The sequence below is a fragment of the Dendropsophus ebraccatus genome, chromosome 13 (genome assembly GCF_027789765.1).
Source record: "Dendropsophus ebraccatus isolate aDenEbr1 chromosome 13, aDenEbr1.pat, whole genome shotgun sequence".
Classification (NCBI taxonomy): domain Eukaryota; kingdom Metazoa; phylum Chordata; class Amphibia; order Anura; family Hylidae; genus Dendropsophus; species Dendropsophus ebraccatus.
Window position 1 is genome coordinate 21260592 of NC_091466.1, and position 24572 is coordinate 21285163.

Below are 24572 nucleotides of genomic sequence, written 5' to 3' on the forward strand. Positions count from 1 at the left end.
GAAACGCGTTGGCGTGGGTCTGAAAAAGCGCATCACATGTCTCTGTTGTTTTTTGGATCACAAATAAAGCAAGTACATTCAAGCACTGCATCGCTGAGCCCAGGTGAACTTTCTCTCTCTCACTCTCTCTCTCTCTCTCTCTCTCTCTCTCTCTCTCTCTCTCTCTCTCTCTCTGTGTTTTTTTTTTTTTAAAGAGTCTAAACACAGAAAGTCCTGTGTTTCCCAGGTAATCTGCACTCACAGAGAAGGCAGTAATGATAGACACAATGAGCTGTGACTCTCTGTACTGGCTGGGACCAAGGCCGATTCTAGCTTTTTTGCTGCCCAAGGCGGGAAGTGAAATGGCGCCTATTTAAAATTTCTTTAGTGATACAAATATTACTATACATATTACTGTTACACTGTTATTGAGTGAGACTGAAAAACTGTATTGAGACAAACATTGTGAGTAAATATTATCACTATAAAACAATATACCAAAGATTCCAGATTCCAGGCACGCATTTAGTCATTTCTGACTGTAGTTGTAGTTTAATGGCAACATCTATATAAAGTATTCTGCATTAGGTATTCTTTCTTTTTATAGCCTGTCTCGTGAACAATTAATAATGTTAGATTTTGATAGTTCAGAGAAAACATGTTGAAACAAATCTCAATACATAAAGTGGATTTTTCTGCAACAACTCCATCAAATCCACATAAAAATCTGTGGATTTTGCAGCAGATTTTAGCCTAGTATCATGGCCCAGTATAATGATACTGTCACTTCTCATACCACAATGAGAAGTGACATGTGATTTTAAAATCTAAATCTATAGTGCAGGCCAGATTCCAGGAAAATGTCCACATGTAGTGACTGGTGAGGAGTAGGGATGAGCGAACTTTTGAAAAGTTTGGTTGGGGTTCGATCCCTGAACTTTCCTGAAGTTCGGATTTGTACGAGCCAAACTTAAAACGAACCTTGCAATAACGGCTGAATAATTGCAGCTACAATAGTGGAAGTGTGATAGGGTATAGTTTCGTGTAGTTGCAGTGGCTATTACAATGAAAAAAGTAGAAAAAATCAAAGTACAAAAATAGTAGAAAAAAAATTGCCGGCAATAATTCCGACTCCTCTAATGGTTAATAATTAATTAAAAACGTAACAAATCTGGTTAAAATAATAATAACAATAAAATCAAAGACATCCAAGATATCTTTTGAAAGTGATACAAACACCTCTGGAATGCATCTGGGAAAGCAGGGAAACAGTATTACAGGAATCGACATTACCGGGTTAGCGATCCTCTGCAATAATGCCGACTCCTCTAATGGTTAATATATTTAATTATTACAACACATTTTTGTTGTAATAAAGTCACTTTCGTTGTTCAATAATTTAATTAAAACAAATCCATCATTGTGCAATTAAATATACTGTTAGGGTACAAACCCACACACCGTATACGCAGCTTATTTACTGCTGCGATACGCAGCAAATACGCAACAAACACGCAACAAATACGCAGCAGATTAGATCTTAATAACTGGACACAGCATCAAATCTGCACCACCAAATCTGCTGCGTTTTTGCTGCGTATCTGCTGCGTATACGGTGTGTGGGTTTGTACCCTTAAAATAAATATATATATATATATATATATATATATATATATATATAAATATATATATATATATATATATATATATATTTACAGTATATTTAACCCCTAGACGACCCTGGACGTACCGTTACATCATGGAAGTCTGTCACCAGACGACCCTGGACGTAACTGTACGTCCTGGGTGATTCTTCCGCTATGAAGCGTGCTCCGGAGCGGAGCGTGATTTATAGGAGGTGGGGGCCGGCTGCAATCAGCAGCCGGGACCTCACCGGTAATGACACGCGGCAGCGATCGCACTGCCGCGTGTCATTAACCCCTTAAACGCTGCGATCGCGGCGCGGCCGCGGCGTTTAAGTGTAGGTGACAGGGGGAGTCCCCTGTCACTTAACGATCGGGACCTTAACCGATTGTTGAAACGGACCGCCGGAGGTCTCTCACCTGCCTCCGTGCGGTCCGATCGGCGATCTGCTACACTGAGCCTGCACAGGCAGGCTCAATGAGCAGATCGCCGATAACACTGATCAGTGCTATGCCTATGGCATAGCAATGATCAGTGTGTACAATCACACTAGTCTATGTAAAAGTCCCCTAAAGGGACTTCAAATGTGTAAAAAAAAAAAAGTTCAAAACACTATTACACTACCCCAAAACCCCTCCCCCAATAAAAGCTGAAATCACCCCCTCTATACTATTATATAAATAAAACATATAAAAATAAATAAATAGATAAACATATAATATACCGTAGCGTGCGTAATTGTCCGATCTATTAAAACATAACAAGCGTCATTGCAAACGGTGAACAGCGTACACGAAAAGAGGGAAAAAAGTGCGCGGCTTACCGATTTTAGGTTACATTATATATAAAAAAAAAATCAATAAAAAGTGATCGAAACGTCCGATCTTCACAAATATGGTATTAATAAAAACTAAAGATCATGGCGGAAAAAATGACACCCCATACAGCCCCGTAGGTGAAAAAATAAAACCGTTATAAGCGTCACAATAGGGCTATTTTATTAATAATTAATTGCCAAAAAAAGGATTTCATTAAAAAAATATATATAACATTAGAGAATCTGTGTAACCTGCATATGGTTGTGTTCGGACTGACTAATAGAGTAATAATATCATGTCGCTTTTACCATATAGTGCATTATGTAGACACAGGAACCCCCCAAACGTTACCATATTGCATTCTTTTTTACGATTTCACCTATTTATATCCTCATAAATAATATATTTGGAATTCCATCATACATGATATGGTAGAATGAGAGGCGCCATTACACAGTACAACTATTCCTGTAACAAATAAGCACTTACATAGCTTGTAGATAGAAAACTGAAAGTGCTAGAGCTCTTAGAAGGGGAGGAGGGAAAAACGGAAACACTAAGATCAAAATTTGCGCGGTCCACTGGGTCATTTTGGGCCTGGTCCTCAAAGGGTTAATTGCAAAAGTATAGATTTGTTTTATTTAAATTATTGAACAATGAAAGTGACTTTATTACAACGAAAATGTGTTGTATTAATTAAATATTAACTATTACAGGAAGCTCTATTAAAGCCGTTAATTCATATTTCCAGTACACTCCTCTAACAACTTACGACTAAGGGCCCTTTTACACAGAAAGATTATCTGACAGATTATCTGCCAAAGATATGAAGCCAAAGCCAGGAATGGACTATAAACAGGTAATAAAGGAAAGCCTGAGATTTCTCCTCTTTTCAAATTCATTCCTGGTTTTGGCTTCAAATCTTTGGCAGATAATCTGTCAGATAATCTTTCTGTGTAAAAGGGCCCTAATGGTGCGTTTACACAGACAGATTAATCTGACAGATTTTTGAAGCCAAAACCAGGAACAGACTATAAACAGGGATCAGGTCATAAAGGAAAGACTGGGATCTATCCTCTTTTCAAATCTATTCCTGGCTTTGGCTTCCAGAATCTGTCAGATAAATCTTTCTGTGTAAACGCACCCTAACAACCACCTTAATCCGCACCTCTCACTCCCGTCTCCAGGACTTCACCCAATCTGCACCAGTTCTATGGAAGTAATATAGGTAACGCTGGTGCTTAACACACTGTGTGACGACGTCCCAGAAAACCAAGCCGCTGACTCGGTACCAAATCCAGTAAAAAATACAGCAATGGAACTTTAAGCCAACTTGAAGTTGCAAAACGGTAGTTTATCTTTATATTGAATATGCTTGAAACAATACAAATAATAAAGTCTTTCACATAAATATAAGTAGAAAACGTCACCACAGTGTGAAGGACGGACGCCAGATGGTCTTCGCACCACGCTTCGGTGCTCGGCAAGTCTCTGTCCTTCGAGGCTCTCACCCTCTGGGGAATGATAACGTAGACTCGCACGCTACGTTTCGAGGGAGGAGCCCTCTTTCTCAAGCGCTGTCAGTAAGTGAACCATATTTATACTATACACGTAATGGTTTACATTTCACTATAAAAACAAAAATAACGAATATTAAGAAAACAAAGTAACAATCCATTACACTTACTAAAAACAAGGCTGTACCTATGTGCATACATTCTTAAATTTATTTATTTATTTAATCTCATAGTTTTATATCTAAATGCACTAGTATAACCTATTCTAACGTCATCCAAATAGAAGTTGTATAACCTTTACACTATCGAATATATATAGAGCCCAGAACTCCCCTTAATTACATTTTTTACAGAAATACGGAAAAGTTACATATTTCATTAAGTCCTTTGGGGGCTACACAATCCAATGTATATATCCAATACGTTTCTTTTTGGAGTAATCTTTTTCTCATGTCTGCCTTACTCCCTATCACAATTTAGATAACCCATTTTAGATCAAATACCTTATGTCTATGTTCGTGGAAATGTCTCGCCACTGTTGTTTCTCCATAATTTTTTCTCTCACTTGTGTCACTTTCTGAGGTCTGTTTTAATTTCTGTGCGTAAGTGCGAATCGCAGACCTGTGTTCATTAATTCTAATACGCACCTCTCGTGATGTCTGACCCACATATACAAGCCCACACGGGCATTTCAACATATAAATTGCATTGCTGGTCTTACATGTGAACATTCCCTTAAGCTTAATTGAACTACCACTGTGGATGACATATCGAACCACCCTTTATAATACTGCTACAGTTCTGGCAAGATAAGCAGGGGAAGGTACCAGTTTTGCAAGACCTCATCTTCATTTGTCTTGTTCTTGTTGTCTTACCTATATCGGACTTGATGACATTATTAGCAATGGACTGTCCCTTTTTATAGACAAAATGTGGAATTTGTTTAAAAAGTCTACCATATTTTTCATCATAAGTCAGTAGTGGCCAATATTTATTTATAGTCTTTCTAATCAAAGTGGCATGACTATCATATTTTGAAATAAACATTACCCCATCTTTTTCTCTTTCTTTTTTATCCTTTTTATCTAGCAGGCACTTACTTCCATAGCAATTTTATTTATTTCATTACGTCTATATCCTCTATCACATAATCTCTCTGCCATTTGTTCACTCTGTTTCCTATATGTCTCATTATCTGTACATATCCGCTTCACTCTCATCATCTGACTTTTAGGTATTCCCTTAAAAGTCGTAGGGGCATGGTAGCTAGTACGTAACAACAGGTTGTTTCGATCCATCACTTTTTGATACAGTTTGGTATCTAGATGTCCATCCATCAACGTGATCTCAACATCTAGGTACCGTACCATATTCTTATCAGCTTCTACAGTGAATTCTATCAGTTCATGAGCGCAATTAAGGTACTCCACAAAAAACGGTCAGCTCCTCTTTACTGCCACTCCATAGTAACAGCACGTCATCCACTTACCTATACCAGGAGTGGATACGGTGACTGTGCTCATGTGCTGGGAGAAATTTATCTTCAAACATAGACATAAAGATGTTGGCGATACTTGGGGCCACTGGGGACCCCATCGAAACACCTTGTAATTGGAGAAAAAACTCATCGCCAAACCTAAAATAATTTCTGGTCAAAATTAAATCTAGTAATGACAATAGAAAATTGATGGTATTATTATCTAGTTTGGCATCTAGGCACAATTTTTCACGGACTACCTCCATAGCCTCCACGCACGGAATGTTGGTATACAGGCTCTTGATGTCAAGAGTGCACAAATACGTCACACTCCCGACATCAAGTGCACTCAACCGCGTGAGGAGGTCCGTGGTATCCCTCAGGCATCTTGGTAGTAACTTAACAATTTTTTGTAAATACTGGTCTACATATGTGGAAGATACATAGTATAGAGAACCCGTACCAGAAACGATTGGGCGGCCCGGAGGCCACTCCAATCGTTTATGGATCTTGGGCAACAGATATAGGACTGGAACTCTAGGATCTTCACTAACCAGCATGGACATTAAATCTTTCTCTATAACACCATTCTCGTAAGCATTCTCCATTAGCAGACATAGTTCTTTTTGAAATTTGTCAGTAGGATCGGCATCTAGTTTTTTATATACCAACGGATCAGACAGCTGCGATTGGGCCTCATGCACATAGTCAGACCTATCCAACACAACTGTGGCACCGCCTTTATCGGCCTTCTTGATTATAATATTTTTGTTATTCCTCAAGCTATGTAACGCCTTAAGCTCTTCCACAGTTATGTTGGGTCTAGTCTGGCCATGTGCATGGTCCCACTTTGACATTACTTCTTTTGCTTATTAGAATTAATAAACACAGGTCTGTGATTCGCACTTACGCACAGAAATTAAAACAGACCTCAGAAAGTGACACAAGTGAGAGAAAAAATTATGGAGAAACAACAGTGGCGAGACATTTCCACGAACATAGACATAAGGTATTTGATCTAAAATGGGTTATCTTAGAGGAAATTGCGATAGGGAGTAAGGCAGACATGAGAAAAAGATTACACCAAAAAGAAACGTATTGGATATATACATTGGATTGTGTAGCCCCCAAAGGACTTAATGAAATATGTAACTTTTCCGTATTTCTGTAAAAAATGTAATTAAGGGGAGTTCTGGGCTCTATATATACTCGAGAGTGTAAAGGTTATACAACTTCTATTTGGATGACGTTAGAATAGGTTATACTAGTGCATTTAGATATAAAACTATGAGATTAAATAAATAAATAAATTTAAGAATGTATGCACATAGGTACAGCCTTGTTTTTAGTAAGTGTAATGGATTGTTACTTTGTTTTCTTAATATTCATTATTTTTGTTTTTATAGTGACATGTAAACCATTATGTGTATAGTATAAATATGGTGGCGGGTTCACTTACTGACAGCGCTTGAGAAAGAGGGCTCCTCCCTCGAAACGTAGCGTGCGAGTCTACGTCATCATTCCCCAGAGGGTGAGAGCCTCGAAGGACAGAGACTTGCCGAGCACCGAAGCGTGGTGCGAAGACCATCTGGCGTCCGTCCTTCACACTGTGGTGACGTTTTCTACTTATATTTATGTGAAAGACTTTATTATTTGTATTGTTTCAAGCATATTCAATATAAAGATAAACTACCGTTTTGCAACTTCAAGTTGGCTTAAAGTTCCATTGCTGTATTTTTTACCAGTTTTATGGAATGCATTACGCAAGACTGTCAGGCTCACCTCCAATACACAAAGCTTCAAACGTGCCCTCAAAACACATCTGTACAAACAGGCTTATCAGGTTCCCTAAATTGCCCCCCTCCCTCCCCCAAATACATACTCCAGGAATTCAAGCACTTAGACCTCTAACAGGCAGGCATTGGTTGGTGACTGGTTTACCCACCTTTAACCCCTTGCCTCTAAAGCCTGTTTTGGCCTTAATGACCAAGCTAATTTTTTTTAAATCTGACCTGTCTCACTTTATGCGCTTATAGCTCAGTGATGCTTTAACGTATGCTAGCAATTCTGAGATTGTTTTTTCGTCACATATGGCATTTTATGTTAGTGGCAAAATTTGGTCACTACTTTGTTTTTTTTGTGTGAAAAACATCAAAATATCATGAAAAATTAGAAAAATTTGCATTTTATGAACTTTGAAATTCTCTGCTTCTTAAAAAAGGAAGTCATAGCACATAAATTAGTTACTAAATCACATTATCAATATGTCTTCTTTATCCTGGCATAATTTGGTAAACATATTTTAGTTTTTTAGGGTGTTATGGGGCTTAGAAATGTATCAGCAAATTATAAAATTTTCATGAAATTTCCAAAATGGATTTTTTTTAGGGACCAGTTCTTTTTTTAAATGGATTTAGGAGGCTTGTATACTGGAAACCCCCATAAGTGAAGTTTCTGAGCGCCAGGTGCATTTGCAGTGCCCCTGTAGTGTCAGCAGAGAGAAAAAAAAACATAAGTCACCCCATTTTGGAAAGTAAACCCCTCAAAGAATTCATTTTGGGGTGTGGTGAGCATTTTGACCCCACAGGTATTAGAGGAAAGTGTTCAAAATTAGACAGTTAAAATGAAAAACCTGAATTTTTCCAATAATATGTTAGTTTAGTTTGAAATTTCTCAATTTCACGAGGAACAGGAGAAAAAAAGTACCCCAAAATCTGTAAATCTGTTCTTCTGAATACAACGGTATCCCATACGTGGGCATAACCCTCTGTATGGGCACACAGCTGGGCTCAGAAGGAAGGGAGCGCCAATTAGCATTTTCAGTGCAGATTTTGCTGAAGAAGTTTCTGAGCGCCAGGTGCGTTTGCAGCGCCCCTGTAGTGCCAGCAGAGTAAAATCTCCCCATACGTTACTCCATTTTAGAAAGTACAACCCTCAACGAATTCATTTTGGGGTGTGGTGAGCATTTTGACCTCACAAGTATTAGAGGAAAGTATTCAAAAGTAGAGAGTAAAAATGAAAAACTCAAATTTTTCCAATAATTTGTTTGTTTAGTTAGAAATTTCTAAATTTCACGAGGAACAGGAGAGAAAATTCACCCCAAAATTTGTAACACAGGTTCTCCTGAGTAGAACGGTACCCCATATGTGGGCATAAACTACTGTATGGGCACGAAGCGAGGCTCAGAAGAAAAGGAGCCCCAATTAGCATTTTCAGTGCAGATTTTGCTGAAGAAGTTGCCCAGTGCCAGGTGCATTTGCAGAGCCCCTGTAGTGCCAGCGGAGTAAAATCTCGCCATAAGTCCCCCCATTTTGGAAAGTGCACCCCTCAGAGAATTCATCTTGGGGTGTGGTGAGCATTTTGACCCCACAGGTATGGGAGGAAAGTATTCAAAAGTAGACAGTAAGAATGAAAAACTCGAATTTTTCCAATAATATGTTCCTTTAGTTTGAAATTTCTCAATTTCACGAGGAACAGGGGAGAAAATTCACCCCAAAATCTTTAAAGCAGGTTCTCCTGAGTAGAATAGTACCCCATATGTGGGCATAATCAACTCTTTGGGCACACAGCAGGCCTCAGAAGGGAAGGAGCGCCAATTAGCATTTTCAGTGCAGATTTTGCTCAAGAAGTTTCTGAGCGCCAGGTGCATTTGCAGAGCCCCTGTAGTGCAAGCGGAGTAAAAAAAAAAAAAACATAAGTCCCCCCATTTTAGAAAGTGCATCTTGGGGTGTGGTGAGCATTTTGACCCCACAGGTATTAGAGGAAAGTATTCAAAATTGTCCATTAAAAATGAAAAACTCAAATATTTCCAATAATATGTTGGTTTAATTTAAAATATCTAAATTTCACGAGGAAAAGGAGAAAAAAATTCACCCCAAAATCTGTAGCGCAGATACCCCATATGTGGGCATAAACCACTGTATGGGCACACAGCAGGGCTCAGAAGGAAGGGATTGCCAATTTGCTGGAGCAAAACCGCAGCTAGTAATGGTAATTAGAACAGCGCAGTTACTTAAAATACAATAAAAAAATTAGATTACAGGTAATGCAGGATGGTTACGGGCAACCTAGGATGGTTACGGGCAACCTGGGGTGGTTATGGGCAACCTGCTGTGGTTACGAGCAACCTGGGGTGGTTATGGGCTACCTGCTGTGGTTACGGGTAATCTGGAGGTGGTTACGGGCAACCTGCAGTGGTTACAGGCAACCTGCTGTGATTACGGCCAACGTGAGGGGGTTACGGACAATCTGGGTTGGTTACGGCTAAACTAAAGTGCTTATATGTAATTTGGGTTGGTTACGGCAATCTGGAGGGGTTCATTGGCAATTTGGGTTGGTTACAGGCAACGTGGGGTGGTTAAAGGCAGTGTGCGGTGGTTAGAGGCAACGTGCGATGGTTAGAGGAAACGTGCGGTGGTTAGAGGCAGTGTGCGGTGGTTAGAGGCATTGTGCGGTGGTTAGAAGCAGCGTGCGGTGGTTAGAGGCAGCATGCGGTGGTTAGAGGCAACGTGCGGTGGTTAGAGGCAACGTGGGGTAATTTGAGGCAAAGGGGGGGTGGTTAGAGGCAACGTGCGGTGGTTAGAGGCAACGTGGGGTGGTTAGAGGCAACGTGCGGTGGTTAGAGGCAACGTGCGGTGGTTAGAGGCAGCGTGGGGTGGTTAGAGGCAACGTGGGCTGGTTAGAGGCAGTGTGCGGTGGTTAGAGGCAACATGCGGTGGTTAGAGGCAGTGTGCGGTGGTTAGAGGCAACATGCGGTGGTTAGAGGCAGTGTACGGTGGTAAGAGGAAGTTTGCAATGTCAGAGGTAACATATGGTGGTCAGTGGCAACGTGCGGTGGTCAGTAGCAGCGTGCGGTGGTTATGTGTAATCTGGCGTGATTACGGGAAACTGGGGGTGGTTACGGTCAACTTGCGGTGGTTACGGGCAACGTGCGGTGGTTACGTGCAATCTGGCGTGATTACGGGAAACCTGGGGGGGTTAGGGGCAACGTGCGGTGGTTACAGGCAATCTGGCATGATTACGGGCAACCTGGGGCGGTTACTGGTAATCTGGGGGGGTTAGGAGTAATCTGGGAGTAAACTGTAATTATTACTATAATAAAAAGTGTGTGTTTTATTTTTTGTATGTTTGTCACTTTTTGTACTTTTAGACATTTGTTTCACTGTATTGCTATGATTACTGTGATATTTTCTATCACAGTAATCATAGTTCAGTGACAGAGACCAAATTGGTCTCCGTCACTTTAAATTTTCAGAGTTGGCTGGTTGAGGAGCGCATGCGCACTTCATAATCAGCCTGGGGGTCGAGGAGGAAAGAGCTCCCAGGATCAGGTAATGTATATGGGTGACGCGGGTGACTGGGGAGGGAAGGGGGGGTCCCCGATCACTGCCCCATGCTCTCCGCTACCTCAGGTGGCGGAGAGAATGGGGCTTTGATCATTTATTCATTTCCATCCCTGCGAACAAACATTGTTTGTTTGCAGGGATGGGGGCGGCCATCTTGGATCTGATGGCTGCCCGGGGAGGGTGATCTGGGGGCTGATCGGGGGGCTGATCTGGGGTCTGAGGGGACATTTTTTATCTCTCCCCACCGTGGATTCACGGTGGGGGGAGATGAAAGCTATCACAGCGCCGGTAATTCCCGGTACCGGAGATCAACGCTATAATGGTAATAGTGGTGATCTTTGGTATCGGGGGACAAGGGGAGGGGCCGGGGGACATAATTGTTGTGGCGGTGGGGGGAGGCAATGTGCTGCAGCCTCCTTCCGCCGCCCGATCGCCCGATCTCCCCATAGACGCTGCGGTCGCATTGACCGCGGCGTTTATGGGGTTAACTGCCCGGGGGGAGAGCGGCTCCCCTCCGGGCAGAGGCAGCAGGAGGATGCTGTGTGACACAGCCTCCTTCTGCTGCCCGATCTTACATAGGGACAGCGGGGGGAGGCAGGGAAGCCACGACGTTCCTGGAACGTCATGTTGCATTAACTACCTGCTTTACATGATGTTCCATTAATGTCATTTTGCGGCAAGGGGTTAACTGCACTGCCTTATTTATAAATATGGCTGGACCAGAAGAACAATGATGCAGTTTGCCTCTCTGCCATTTTGTCTTGCACCCCCTTCTGATAGTCTGTAAGCTCATGCATGCGAGCAGGGCCCTCACTCCTCATGTATGGATATGTATATGTATATCTCTGTAATGTCTGATTTTTGTCTATGTATGTAACCCCAGAACTGTAAAGTGCTGCGGAATCTGTTGGCGCTATATAAATAAAAATTATTATTATATTATTATTATAGAGCTTTCTGTAATAATTAATACTTTACTTTAATTAAAACATCAAATGTTTCTTCTAATTATGCTTATGCAATCACCAACAAAAGCGGCTGGAAAAAGTAAACTGCACCTCCTAATAGTGAAAAAAAATATATATACAATCTTTATTTATACATGAATGCAAAAGGACAAACATTTAAAATCCTTTAAAAATACACACATAACTATTCACCGATTCCAATCCAACACGGCGAAAACTGACCTAACATGGACTAATACAAGGAGCAGCAACGTAAATCATATAATAATAACAAGAGTATTGCAAAAAGAAATGTGAAAAATCGCAATTCATAAATCCTAGAAGCCACCAAGATCCAAAAAGAGTGGTTTGAGGCACTGGGCCAAAGATCACCAAAAAATATCAGATACTAAATAATGAGACAAAATATTAAGTGACTGCTGCCACTCCAGGTTAGGTCAGACTAGAACATCCCACGCATTCCGTCACCAGGACTTTCTCAAGACCCTTGAGACCCTTGAATCAAAATGTTTCTTCTAATAATGCTATTGTGATAGCATAATTAGAAGAAACATTTGATGTTTTAATTAAAGTAAAGTATTAATTATTACAGAAAGCTCTATTACCGGAAATATGAATTAACGGCTTTAATAGAGATTTAATTAATGCAACACATTTTCGTTGTAATAAAGTCACTTTCGTTGTTCAATAATTTAAATAAAACAAATCTATACTTTTGCAATTAAATATACTGTAAATATATATATATATATATATATATATATATATTTATATATATATAAATATACATTTATTTATATATATATTTATTTTAACAGTATATTTACTTCCACAATGATGGATTCGTTTTAATTAAATTATTGAACAACGAAAGTGACTTTATTACAATGAAAATGTGTTGCATTAATTAAATATATTAACCATTAGAGGAGAGCATTATTGCAGAGGATCGCTAACCCGGTAATGCCGTTTCCTGTAATACTGTTTCCCTGCTTTCCCAGATGCATTCCAAAGGTGTTTGTATCACTTTCTAAAGATGTCTTGGATGTCTTTGATTTTGTTATTGTTATTTTAACCAGATTCGTTACGAACTTTTTGCAAAGTTCGTAACGAATCTGGTTCGTTACGGTTCGGTTCGCTCATCCCTAGTGAGGAGGTTACCTGTGCAAATCTGCAGGTTGCATCCACAGCTCATCTGGTCATATATGGGTTGACATTTATGCTATAGACAGACAGGACCAGAATTACTACAGAAATACAACATCACTGTACAGATTTGTCATGCTTGATCTCATGCTGAAAGTGTCAGGCTGGGGAGACACGTACAAGACAGTGATCCCTGAACTTGCCCCAACCAATGTCCCGGCCTACTTGCCACACACAGCCCTAAATGGCCGGGGACAACCACGAAGTCGGTCCCTAAACTGAGTAGGTGAACACACAGAATGTAGACAGACAAACAAACAAAATGGAGGAGGGTCAGCTAGCCAAGTCAAAACCAACCAGACAACGCAGTACAAAATCAGAAAGAGAGTGGATAGTCGGAGGTCAGGCAAAAGATCAGAAAACTGGGAGAATAGCAGATGAATTACGACAGGGGAATGCTGGGAAAGGAGCATTGGAGCTGGGACTAGTAACAACTAATAGCCAGCTCAGAATGCTGGGCTTACCTACTATTTATACAGGATCAGGAACTCAGTCCAGCAGCTGATTGAACCAGCCCCTGATCTTCCACACAGATCACCTGCACAGCAGCAGGTTAACCCTCAAGTTGCCAAGGCACAACAAGCAAGACAGGTGGGGCTGAACAAACCTCAAATAAACCTGTGTTCAGACAGGATTCTGGAATGCACCAACTCAGCGCCTTCTTGGCCGCACAGCTCGAACCGAGGAGCGCCAGCGCACAGTCCTGACAGAAAGTCTGTAAAATCAGGGGCTACCTCATATACAGTGTTTCATCTGAGGAGAGAAGTGAGGGGGAACCAGGGGTTCTTCTAGTTGTGCTTATACAGGATGAGGCCACAGAACTATAAAGATTGTTATTGTCCTGACCTGCTATTAGATGTCTGTCCAGGATAGAATGCAATGAAGAACAAGCTTCTCCCTCCCCCGACCTGTCTGCAGCAGAGGGACACCCTGAGAAGAGATAAGAGAACTACCGGCTGACGGCTGCCCTAATCAGTCACACAGAGGAGACTGACCTTTCACATCATCCCTCTTTTCTTATTGCCTCCTAACCCCTGCTGATTGCCAGGAACTTACTGGTAAAGTACTGTAGCTCCTATGGATGCAAGTACTGTACCATGCTTTGTTAGTTCAGAGATGACTGCACTGTCTGAAATCTGCCGCCCCCTGCAGGATGAAGGAAGTGCCGCCTGAGGCAAAGTGCTCACTTTGCCTCATGGTTGGTGTGGCCATGGCTGGGACTTTCTGTGCTTAGTCTCTTTTTTTCAACCAGCACAAGACTAAAAAACTGCCTTCAGGAGACTGGACCTTGATACAAGTAAGTATAGCTTTGTTTTAAAGCGACTCTGTACCCAAAATCTGACCCCGCCAAACCGCTTATACCATCATATATCTGCTTTTACTTCAAGATCTGTCCTGGGGTACGTTCAGCAGGTGATGCAGTTATTGTTCTTAAAAACAACTTTTATACTGGCAGCCCTGTGTCAAATTGGCGTGGCTTAGAACACCTATGTCCTAGGATTGCGACACCCCTCCATCCCTCCTCCCCGCCCTCTTCATCATTAGGAATGCTCCTAGAACAATTTCTCCTGTTCATCACCTGTGTATTCATCACCCTGCACAGTTGCCTCAATGATTCAGCTCATGTGCAGTGTTCACACAGGTGATGAATAGAAGAAAATGTTCTAGGGGCATTCCTAATGATGAAGAGGGCGGGGAGGAGGGACGGAGGGGTGTCACAATCCTAGTTCATTGGTATTCTAAGCCAGGCCAATTTGACACAGGGCTGAAAGTTTAAAAGTTGTTTTTTAGGACAATAACTGCATCACCTGCCGAATGGACCCAAGGAAAGATCCTGAAGTAAAAGCAGCTATCTGATGGTACTGGTGTGTGTGTGTGTGTGTGGGGGGGTCAGATTGTGGGTACAAAGTCACAAAGTCACAAAGTCACTTAGTTTTTGAGCTTTAATTTTTTTCCTCCTCGTGTTTAAAAGGCCATAGCTTTTTTTAACAACCCGCGTATCAAAAGCTATTACTAAATTTAATCATATCAAAACTTCTTAACATTCTTCTTCATCATGTAATATTACAAATGCAAGCAAGCAGAGTTGGACTGGGGTACCTGGTGCCGGCAGGGAAATTGATTGTAGGGGACCCACCCTACATACATCAGATATAACCAGTGGCAAACTTTTTACATTACTACAGCGACTTTGAACAGAGCTGTATATGTTAACAATGATGCTAGCTCACTGCTAGTAACTTGTTAGTCACTTTGTGCAAACAGCATAGCATGCCACTTAATATGAACCAATCAGCCCAATTGGGATGATATGGTTCTCTGTAGCACTGTATAAAGCCGCATGGACGCTGATGCCGCATGGCATCCTTGCTGTCCAAGTGGATTTTAAATGGACTAAATAAAAAATATTTTTATTGGTGAGTGCCCTTCCTATTTTCAATATTTTTCTGAAGAAGAGGTTTATTATAGATAGATATAATACACAAGAGGTAATGGAACTCCGGTCTGTATAATTCTAGAACAGAGCAGTGTATCTGCAGGACTTAAATCCCTGTTGTTCCTGTCAAAAGTATTTGTGGTAGCAGAGGGGCCATGTCACCCCCTTACCGCTGGCACTAAATGGAAGTATGTATGTAAAAAAATAATCTTTTTAAAATAAATTTATATTACAAAGCAATATAGCTTTATCAAAGCAATGTTATGTTTGCGCCTTTGTAGACCTCAGTGCGGTCTTCTGCCCATAAAGTATGGCCAAGACTAAACTTTGGCCATGATTCAGTTTGAATATTTTCTACCAGTCTGAACGCTGACTGATTCCAGCACTTGCCGTGTGGTGATCGACAGGTTCCACCATACCTGTCTTGTTTCTTCCGCCAACCCTAGCCATGCTGCAGATGGTTTGAGTAGTCATGAACAGTTGCCTTGTCCCCTCATCTCCCTTCCCTGCCAGTCAGTGTCCCGTGTGGTCTGGAGGGCTGGTCCAATTGTGGTTTCCCAATTTGAACACCCTTTGCAAAGCCTTGTCTGATAAGGAACTATGTGGTAATGAAGGTGTATATTTTACTTTTAACACAAGAGGTCACTGTCTATATATTTGTAACTGTTGCACAGTTGTAGTGGACTAAGGGTTATTGTTTTGTTTGTGATCTGCACACCAATGGGAGCTACTCTTCTCTTCTACCTATCTCTATCCTCCTTTCTTGTTGCACTCTCTTCTCCACCACTAACAGGAGCTTTTACATCCACGCTGTAGGGAGTTGTCACATGGGGAGAATAAGTGTATACCCACATCTAGTTCAGTTCTCTTCTGTTTCTCAGTGGAGCAAGACACACAGATCAGGCATCCCTGATGAGTTAGTCAGGGACCTGGCTTTGCCAGGTTCCCTGTTCGGAACAGACCAGATGTAGTGTACAGACGCTTATGGAAGAAACAGAGACTTTTTTTTCTAAAGCAACACTTCTACCTATAATGCAGTGCTAAACACCTAAAGAGAGGACAAGTCAGAGATCAACCCAACCCATGCTGTGAACATCTCTAAATGTGCAGGACGATATCCTAAAGCAGAGGAACTGATCCGAATAGAGCAAAGCAGCTAAGAGTCTACATACTCTATCTCACAATGCAGGTGATACCGGGGCACCCTCGGACACGTCACTTAACTCTGGTAACTAGGACTGGGGCTTATGTCACCCTGACAGGACGGGTAACTCGACACTGCAGGGCAAAAGGTGGTATAGCGACAAAGGTCGAAATACGGGCACAAGTAGTCTTCTTTCAAGTATTCTCTTCAAGTATTCTACTTCTTCTAAAGTTCTGGCAGAGCACAGTACCACATTGGGTTGGGACTCTAACAACCTACTCCTCTCCACTACTCTGAACTCTCCTTACTCTTCTCCGCACGCAACTAAGCCAGTACTGCTACTCTCCTTTTTACCTCAAACAGTTCTTGGTGCAGATCTAGTAAAGTCAAGCTTGTATTATATCATTTACTTGTATCACAGAAGATTTACCAGTAAAGAACAAATCTATTTATTCTACCGGGACTCTGTGGTTATTGCACCAGCACCTACACACAGGCTACACCGTCCTTGGGTCATCTCCCTTTTCTGTGGGTGGCGGTACCAACAGTCTGGGTGGGTCAAAACTGCACTCCAGACCACCGTGATAAGCGCCCAAGGGACTCATCACAACCCGGCAGGTCCCGACCATTGGGGAAAAGTATAGCCATCCACAAAGAACTAAAAGCAGGTGTGCCTCCATACCTGTGTGCTGAGTTAGCACTGGCGTCACAACAACATACCATCTGACTGAGCTATACTCCACCGACCAACCACCACGGTAGTAGAGTCACACAGTACCATCGGTCTCAGCTGCAATACCACACGGCAGCCCACCACACAATCATGCCATGGACCAGGACTCTGGCATCTTGGACTTTACATTCAATAGTCTCTTGTAGCTAGAGCTTGTGTTTTGTTTCACATTGGATTGATTTTTATTCTGTGCTCTTTATCTGTCCTTCATACCTCTGGTTTGACTGTTGTTTTTATGTACTGTTTTGCTATCTCCAGTTTTAGCTGTATTTGCCTGACAATTCTTTATTATGTTTGTCTTGTCTCATGCTGAGTTTCCAAGTGAAGGGACTGTTGCCCAGTTGTTGCCAACCATTTATGGTTAAGTGGGAAGTAGGTAGAGAACGTTTGGGGGGGGGGGGGGCGTCTAGCACTAGGGCTCACACTGTCTGTCTGTCCCTGTCTCCATCCAAGTCCCGGGTTCCCATACAAATGTTTTAGCATAAATAAATAACTTAGTCTCTGGAGTACCCCTTTAAGCCAATTATAAGCTGGTCAGCTTCTCATAGTTCAACCGCTTATAAATCACAAGAGAACATTTTTATTTTTTAGCTTTACTAAATACAATAGTGCAGTGAAATCATTCTATATACTGTAAATAACCCTTCATAACATTCCTTTTTATTTATAATTTTCAATCTTTTCTACACCAGACAATAACAGGATTCGTCTCAGTGGAGGAAGAAACAACTGCTCAGGCCGAGTAGAAATGTTTTACCAGGGAGAATGGGGAACAGTGTGTGATGATGACTGGGATATCAGAGATGCAGAAGTCGTCTGTAGACAGATAGGATGTGGCTCAGCTATAAACGCCACTACAGAGGCCGTGTACGGAGAAGGAGATGGACCCATATGGCTGAGTGAGGTACAATGTAACGGATATGAGCAAGCTCTACAGGATTGTTCATCTAAAGGCTGGAATAAAAGTGATTGTCTCCATAAGGAAGATGCTGGAGTCACATGTCATGGTATGAAGACTTCTTCTGTGCATTATTATAATTGTGTAATTCAGTTATCGTAATCACTTTGCTTTTGTCTTCATAGCCTGTTCCAACCACAATATACAGTACATCAGAAAGGTGAAGTTAAAGGGAATCTGTCAGCTGTTATTTACATTCCAAACTGCAGACACTGTTAGATAACTGGTACTACAAGGAGACACATGGTACCTTTCATATATCTAGTTATGCTTCCAGGATGTAGAAACATGCTTTTATTCTGCAAGCTGAAATGTTTTTTCTCTTATTCCTCCCTGCTTGATTGACACCTATCAGCGAAGTCCCAAGCAGGGTCAGGTATGGGAGGGGGAGTAAGGACGTGTTATAGCTTGGTGCACTTCAGGAGCTTGGAAAAGCCTCTTTGACTCTTCTTGCTATATAATTAAAACATGTTTTATGTTCTGAAATCACAGACATATATGAAAGGTAACAGGTGTTTTCTTGATCTAACAGCTCTCTAACAGTGTCAGAAGTTTGGAATGTAAATTACAGATGACAGATTCCCCTTAAGATATTGCGTAATATGTAAATGATCTGATTATACATGACATATTAATTATACACAAATTATAAAAAGAAGATCAGAAAAAAAAAAATCCAGTGAAGTACTGCATTTATACCTTGCCCCCTGAAAAATTTTAATGTGCAAAAACAGGGTCCGTTAAACCACCCTGATATATAGCCCCTTAAAGCTAATGTACCATCAGGTACATTCTTTTTAAGTATTGCCTATGTATAGAATGGTGCCGGTGCGGGGAAGCCAGTGCCGCAGTCCTTTTTTTTAACCATGGTCCCTGGGTATGGCGCCGTTCTATTCATGGACACCGGGCCAGGCGTGACACACTGGAGGCGGCCTGGACCACCCCCAGTGGGAGGAAACCCCCACCCCTTTATGATGTGGCTCCATTAGAATCAATGGAACCCTGTCATAGAGGGGTGGGGGTTACCTCCCACTGGGGGTGGGCCAGCCCGCCTCAAGTGCTTCACCTCGCCCACTTGTCTGTGAATAGAATGCCGTTCTATACATAGGAGAAACAGATTGCTGAACTCAGGGAGACCAGCTAAACAACAACACTGCCGGCTGCTAGTGAAAGCGCTCAATGCAGTGAAGTCCTAGGTGCGTTGCCCCCTGGGAAACATGAATATGCAAAAGAGGAGCCCGTGGAGCCTCATTGAAGAGTCTCAAAACACAGGACTAGCCAGATATCCCTTCTGGAAGGACCCAGCTAAGGGGCAGCTCCTGTTAGGAAAAGCAAAAAGGAGCCCGTGGAGCCTCATTGAAGAGTCTCAAAACACAGGACTAGCCAGATATCCCTCCAGGAAGGACCCAGCCAAGGGGCATCTCCTGTTAGGAAATCCTAGCCAGAATCCTGCTCCACACTGATGAGGGGCAACACCCCGAAACAGCTGTATGTTGATGGTTTACTAGCCTTGGTTTATCCCTTGTCATTACATTGACTTATAGGGCCACTTAATATGGTGGTTTTGGTAGTTTCCTAACAGGAGCTGCCCCTTGGCTGGGTCCTTCCCGGAGGGCTATCTGGCTAGTTCTGTGTTTTGAGACTCTTCAGGCTCCATGGGCTCCTCTTTTGCATGTTCTATACATAGGCAATACTTAAGTCTCACTCAGTTGTTAATAATAGGCATACTAATAATCAATAGTAATAGAATACTTGCAACCGAGTGGGACTTAAGAGGCTGGGTGAGAAGCAGTGCTCAGCTGCATGTTTCTCCCTTCTGGTTCTAGGTATTGTGGGGGCCTTAAATCGTAGACACTCACTAATCAAAACTTTCATGATTTTTCCAGTACTTGTCAACTTTTTTTTTAACATGACGGGTAAATTTTAAAATAATGTTCAGTAATAAATTCTCATTAACATATTCTAGGATTCTAATAGTCCTTTTAAATTTTCTTAGGCATATTCTAAATACCAACAAAAATGATACCATTATTTCATGTAGAAATGGGAGATATGAATTATAAAGGCAAATATGGACAGTTATTTTAACCATAAAGTACCTTGATTACATGTTAGATATAGCTAGATATGATTACTGAGCGTGAGATGAGTGAGATGAGTGAGCGTGCTCTATCGAGTATAGTATTCGCGTGAGTATCAGGTTACTTGAAAGTACTCAAGCAAGAACTGCATACTCGTGTACATAAAGCTTGTTGAAAGGCTGAGCCGCCTTTTTACAAGCTTTAAGGCTGTGGAAATGCATAATTGAGACCCACCCTTTAGGATTAACAGAGAATCTTTCAGCTCATCTGGAAGGTCCAATTGTGACAGATACTGTACGCTTTAAACAATATGGGGGAATATACTCAACAGAAAGGTCTTCCTACTGTTTCCACTTTCGTGGCTCAGCCAATCAGTAGCTGAGGTGGGACTGCAGTTGCTGTTTGGCTTAGTGGAGTCTGCTCAGCCATTGTGTGGCAATAGTGAAAGCTGATGAAAAAACAAAGCCGTAAGGATAATTTCCCCACTCCCCTCCCCACCAACAGAGCACAATCTGGCCCCAAGGGGGTAGCTTAACCCCCTGTGAACCCCAACTGTCACTTCTAGATTAACCAGAGTGGGGGGCACCTAGTTAAATTCTCAAATCTCCCATTGATTTTAATTGGGCTCATTACTCGAATTGAGCACTTGAGTATTGAAAAATTAACTAGCATTTGATTATTTTGGTGCTTGTTCATTTTTAAAGGGAAATTCCAGGTACAGGTAAAAAATAAATAAATAAATAAACCTGCTGCAGAAGTATATAGCATTTCTTACCTGTCTAACCCAGTTTTGAAACTACAAAAAATCCATTTGTCTTAGAGGTTTTCGTTCTGTATTTTGTTGCTGTACTTCCTGGTTGACCAGTGCCAACTCTGGTCCTCTGTGCCTTTTAGCATCATTTAATTGTGTTACTGCATAATTTTTAAGATTATGTTTCAGTACTACATTGAAACTCAAACATGTGTGAATATAGCCCTAATTTCACTGCAGACTTTTTGCACAACCAGTGAAGTTGCAGCACCTGCTTTAGTCACTCTTGCTTGCTCAGGTATAGACAGGATAGGCTGCTCAGAGATGGTGAATCATGTAATCTCTGTCCCCTGAGGGGAGAGCAGTGGGAGCAGGAGACAATGTGGATTGGCACAGAGGACAGTTTTCTTCACTTCCTGGCTGTCAAACAGCTACCAGTGTAGCAAAACTACATAGATATGGTAATACATAATATAGAGACATCTTTATAAGTTTTAATGTACTTTTATTAGAAAATAATTTCCACTATCCGGAGTTTCCCTTTAATGATCATTTAACTCATTTTAACATAAACTTATTTCTATTTGCTTACAGTTGGGCGTCCTCCACTGTGGTCAACTTCCACTATTCCAAAAGTGTTTGTTATAATCTTCATTACTTTACTGCTCCTCCTCAGTATTGCAGTCATTATAATAGTATATTTGATGAGACAATCCAAACGGTATAAACAAGGTGAGTGTAGTAATAAGGATTGTGGTTATTTAAAAAACCACAGTAAAATATTTTCACAGAAGTATTAGTGCCCCTAAAGAACACTCTGTGCTGAGTCTTATTGATTAAAAAAATGTTCATGTTCCTTTTGATTCTTCCTCAGGATGGCCAGGTTCTAATTAGAGGGATCCCTGGCTAGCACCTTCTCTGCCCTTTTAACTGTACTTGCTAACTCCTCCTCAACTTTTCTCTTACCCCTCCGAAACATTGCAATATTTCTACTCAATATTCCTCTTAGGTAGGCCTTGGTAGTATCCCACACAATATCTATTTTTGCTGTATCTTTGTTGATTTTCCCAATTTCCTTTATTTCCTCCTTGATCCCTTCACATACCTGTCCAACTGTCAACCAATACATATTAAGGGTAGCTTCACATGTACTGGATCCGCAGCGGATCTCACGCTGCGAGTTTGCAGCGAATTTTCATTCCGCTGCCTGTATGTGACCCAGCCCCTTTAACCCCCCTCATCCCGCTGCCCCGGCCCTCAGCATACATTACCTGCTTGGCGACTCTGCTGTGTGTGAGGCTCCCAGCTCCCCTCGCTCCCCATCAGCCAATCAGTGCACGGCAGCACTGACTGGCTGATGGGGAGCGAGGGGAACCGAGAGCTTCACTGCAGCCACGACGCCGAGCAGGTAATGTATGCTGAGGGCCGGGGGTGCGGGAGGCGGGGGTTTAAAGGGGCTGGCTTACATATCTGCAGTAGATTGAAAATTCTGCTGCGGATATGTAACCCACAGACCTTCACACTACATGGATCCGCAGCAGATTTCGCTGCAAATTCGCAGCATGAAATCTGCTGCGGATCTGTTCCGTGTGAAGGCACCCTAATTCTGATATTTTTGGCCCTTCTGGTCTTTTTGTTGTTTTTTCCACCGGTATGGGAGATTGATCTGATGTGGTCTTTGGCTCGTAAGTGATCTTACTAACTGAGCACAGTGCTTCCTTGTTTCCAAAGACCATACCAGTTCTTGAGGCAGAAAGTTATGTTATGGTCTTGAACTCCTCCTATTCAGCTCATAGTACATTATCGAGTTGAAGTCTCCTCCAATATATATATATATATATATATATATATATATATATATATATATATATATATTACATTTTTTGGTTTTACCAAATTCAACCAGGTCTGTAAGAACCTCTGTAGAGAATGAGGGTGGAACGTAAACAAAATCTAATACTGTTCGAGACTTTATCAATATACATAAAAAAAACATATCTCCTTTCTTTACCTATTAATGTTTGAAACACAGTCACGTGAATGCTCCTATAAATGTAGACCAAGACCCCCGTCAAATATTTAGAAAAAAACTGAGTTGAATTCTTCCACTGCCTATCAACCATATCAAATACGGCACACCCTTTGTTTTGTATTGTGTAGTTCCCTTACGTTCTATATCAATATGTTGTCCAACATTCAAGTGAGTGTACATAAAAGACCCCCCCCCCCCCCCCCATTTCCTTTCTATGCCTCGCAGCATTGCGGGATTCTATTCTCAGGAATACCCTGAGTCCATCCATATTCTAGTTTCTTCTGAGTTTCTAAAAAAAAAACTGAATATATGCATAGTGGGCTCTATCTACTGCGCCGCTGCAGAAAGATGAGACGGGCTGCTTCTCGCGCATGCGCAATTCATCCGGGCCGCCGCCAATCCTCCCGGAGGTCACTCAAGATGTAAGTATATGTTTGTCTGTGAATGTGTGTGTGAATTGAAGTGATTGTTTTTTTTTTTTTGCAAACTGTATGAATGAGAATGAGTTGTAGTATGTGGCTGTTGAGAGAGTAAGAATGATAGGAGTGTGCATGGTGTGGATGGTGAGAGTGTGCATGGTGTGGATGATGGGAGAGTGCATGGTGTTGATGAGAGTGTGGATAATGGGAGTGAGCATTGTGTGGACCCATCATCCACACCATGCACACTCCCATCATCCACACCATGCATACTCTCATCAACCACACTCTCGTAACAGCCACACACTACAACTCACTCCCATCCACACATTTTGCAAAAAAAAACCAAAAAAAAAAACCAATCACTTCAATTCACACACATTGACAGACAAGCAAGCTGATAGTACCGCTTTAACATTACTGAAGGATGCTCTGGCTTTTTGTATCTACCATCGGTTCCTACTGAGGGGAGCAATCACATTGGAACTTAATGCGCCCTCTCAACTGCAAAAAGAGTTGACAGCAATTCTCCAAATAGTGCTTTAAGCTATTCTTGGACAAATCCATCTTTTTCAGCTCCTTCTTGGAAACCTAGTATCCTTGGTTTACAGCCTCTAGATCTATTTTCAGTCACTCAGTTTGTTTTTTTAAATTTGCATTGCTGATAACTCTTTTTTGGACCTTATACATTTCATCTTGCAACTTACTGACCCTATTTTTCTCACACCTTCCATGTAATATATTTATATAATCCCTTACCAATTATTGTTCAGTCTTTAGAAACATCACTTCGGTTTCTTTCCATAACTCTGTGTATGAAGAAGTAGACTTTCGGCTAACAGAGAAACGAGAGAGATTTTTCCAGAAATCTGGTGAGGAACTTGTAACTATTCCATTTAGAGGTATCTGTAGTAAGATAAAATCCATTCTTCTATGTGAATGAGTAAATCTAATACTATATATAAGCGGTAATATACAGTGAGGACCTCTTTAGTAAATAATTTTGTTTTATTAGCATATTGTACATTGGTATGACATTGGTTTTGGGAGAAAGCAGACATGA

General features: G+C 41.5%; 1 protein-coding gene across 1 annotated transcript in view; it reads left to right on the forward strand.

Annotated features, from left to right (window-relative positions):
• Positions 1-21952, forward strand: part of LOC138770477 (scavenger receptor cysteine-rich type 1 protein M130-like) — a 222460-nt gene extending 200508 nt beyond the window's left edge. Inside the window, exons 17-21 of the mRNA XM_069949583.1 lie at positions 6909-6936; positions 17345-17363; positions 17958-18275; positions 21653-21790; positions 21933-21952. Of these exons, the coding sequence (XP_069805684.1) occupies positions 6909-6936; positions 17345-17363; positions 17958-18275; positions 21653-21790; positions 21933-21952 (523 nt within the window). The remainder of the gene's footprint in view (positions 1-6908; positions 6937-17344; positions 17364-17957; positions 18276-21652; positions 21791-21932) is intronic.
• The last annotated feature ends 2620 nt before the right edge of the window (positions 21953-24572 follow it).